Source organism: Octopus bimaculoides, chromosome 14, assembly GCF_046866305.1.
Source record: "Octopus bimaculoides isolate indiv1 chromosome 14, ASM4686630v1, whole genome shotgun sequence".
In the NCBI taxonomy this organism is placed as follows: domain Eukaryota; kingdom Metazoa; phylum Mollusca; class Cephalopoda; order Octopoda; family Octopodidae; genus Octopus; species Octopus bimaculoides.
In genome coordinates this window covers 16,510,637-16,513,136 of record NC_142941.1, presented here as the reverse complement: position 1 = coordinate 16,513,136, position 2,500 = coordinate 16,510,637, and the positions used below count along the sequence as shown (strand labels likewise).

General features: G+C 40.8%; 1 protein-coding gene across 1 annotated transcript in view; it reads left to right on the top strand.

Annotated features, from left to right (window-relative positions):
- Nucleotides 1-2,500, top strand: part of LOC106867680 (dynein axonemal heavy chain 6-like) — a 367,549-nt gene that overhangs the window by 362,644 nt on the left and 2,405 nt on the right. The window contains exon 79 of the mRNA XM_089362433.1: nt 2,462-2,500. This exon is cut by the window's right edge and continues 184 nt beyond it. Coding sequence (XP_089218559.1) covers nt 2,462-2,500 — 39 coding nt within the window. The remainder of the gene's footprint in view (nt 1-2,461) is intronic.

Here is a 2,500-nt window from a genome sequence, read left to right as displayed (position 1 = left end):
TAGACGGTGGTCATAGCAGCAACATCTGAATTAGATGGTAGAAGTGGTGGTAGCTACAACTCTAGATGGTAGTGGTGGTGGTAGTTACATCTAATTTTAGGTAGTGGTAGTGGTGGCTACATTTAGTTTTAGACGGTGGTCATAGCAGCAACATCTAAATTAGATGGTAGAAGTGGTGGTAGCTACAACTCTAGATGGTAGTGGTGGTGGTAGTTACATCTAATTTTAGGTAGTGGTAGTGGTGGCTACATTTAGTTTTAGACGGTGGTCATAGCAGCAACATCTGAATTAGATGGTAGAAGTGGTGGTAGCTACAACTCTAGATGGTAGTGGTGGTGGTAGTTACATCTAATTTTAGGTAGTGGTAGTGGTGGCTACATTTAGTTTTAGACAGTGGTCATAGCAGCAACATCTGAATTAGATGGTAGAAGTGGTGGTAGCTACAACTCTAGATGGTAGTGGTGGTGGTAGTTACATCTAATTTTAGGTAGTGGTAGTGGTGGCTACATTTAGTTTTAGACGGTGGTCATAGCAGCAACATCTAAATTAGATGGTAGAAGTGGTGGTAGCTACAACTCTAGATGGTAGTGGTGGTGGTCACATCTAACTTAGATGGTAGTGGTGGTAACTCCAACTTTAGTTAGTTGTGGTGGTGGATACATCTTTAGATGGTTGTGATGACTACTACATCTAGTTTTAGATGGTGGTGGTGGTAGCTACATAAAATTTTAGATAGTAGAAGTGGTAGCTTCATCTTTAGATGGCTGAAGTGGCATCTACATATTTAGATGGTACTCGCGGTGGTAGCTACGCCTTAGATAGTAGTAGTAGTGGTGGTGGTGGTGGTGGTGGTGGTGGTGGTAGTAGTAGTAATAGTGGTTTTATCTAATTTTGAAAGTTGGTTGGTATTTTTGCATAACCCAATATCAGTTGTGATCATAGAGAGGAATGGCTTTATGTGTTTCAGCCATGACCCTCTTTCTTTGGTCAGACAAAATGTATTTATGACTAAAGGACCCTTTCAGTCATGAACGACCATGGGGTTGCACCTAGAAAGTTACCCTCCAAGTCACAAGTCCAAGCATGCATACGGAGCCTCCCCTCTCCATGGCACTGATGTTATCCAAGGGAAGAGCAAAGGCCAATACAGATTGGCACCAGTGACATCACAACTCATTTCTACAGATGAGTGAACTGGAGCAATGTGAAATAAAGTCTCCCTCTAGGACACAACATACAGCCTGGTCCAGGAGTCAAACTCATTGCCTCTTGTTTGTGAGTCTGATGCTGTAACCACTAAGCTATAGTCAATATCTCATTCCTTTGAAGATAGCAGTGTTTGCATCCAGGTAGATTTGATCCACGATAACAAAGAATTTGGATAATCTCATAGTGGTTTCCTTCATCATTTAACTGTGCATCCATTCTCATTGAGCAGACCTACAGTCAAAGGCACCCCAGTCTTTACCATGTGGAGGTGTATGGCTTAGTGGTTAGGGTATTGAACTCATGATTGTAAGATTGTGGTTTTGATTCTTGGACTGGGTGACATGATGTGCTCTTGAGCAAAACACTTCATTTCGTGTTGTTCTAGTCCATCCCATCCAGGTGGGGAATATATATACGCCATGAAATCAGGAAACCAGCCCTTATGATTCGGTATGACTCAAAAAGGTAAATTTACATTTATTTAGTCTTTACCATCATTATTTTTTATTCAGCCACAATCTGTCTAGGACCACATTATCAATGTGTCTATTTCCAAAATGCTGTAAACTGGGATTTGAGGAAGATTTGGCTGCAATTTCTAGCAGGTTGAACAAGGCTTCTTTGCTTGTAGTTACATTTTACTTTTGATGGTAGCTTTCAAAACAAAAAAAAAGGAATTTATGTATTGCTTGTGCCATGTTATTTTAAAGAAATTACTCAGGTGTGGCTGTGTGGTAAGAAGTTTGTTTCCTAACCACATGGTTCCGGGTTCAGTCCCACTGCATGGCACCTTGGGCTAGTGTCTTCTGCTATAGCCTTGGTCTGACCAAAGCCTTGTGATCAAATTTGATAGATAGAGACTGAAAGAAGTCTGTCATGTGTGTGTGTGTGTGTATATGTGTGTGTATGTGTGTGTGTGTATGTGTGTAAGTGTGTGCATGCACGTGCACATAAATGTGTGTCTGTGTCTTTGGGTCTGTGTTTGTCCCCCTACTACTGCTTGACAACTGGTGTTAGTGTGTTTACATCCCCATAACTTAGCAGTTCAGCAAAAGACACTGATACAATAAGTACCAGGCTTAAAAAGAATACGTACTTGGGTTGATTCATTTGACTAAAATTTCTCAAGGCAGTGCCCCAGCATGGCTGTTGTCTAATGACTGAAACAAGTTAAAGGTAAAAGATATATGATAAAAGATGACCAGTTTGTGCAAGTTGTGTCTCATGGCTCTCTTTTGATGTTTCATTACAGATTGAGAAAATAAAAGATGGTGTTTTGGTGCATGGACTC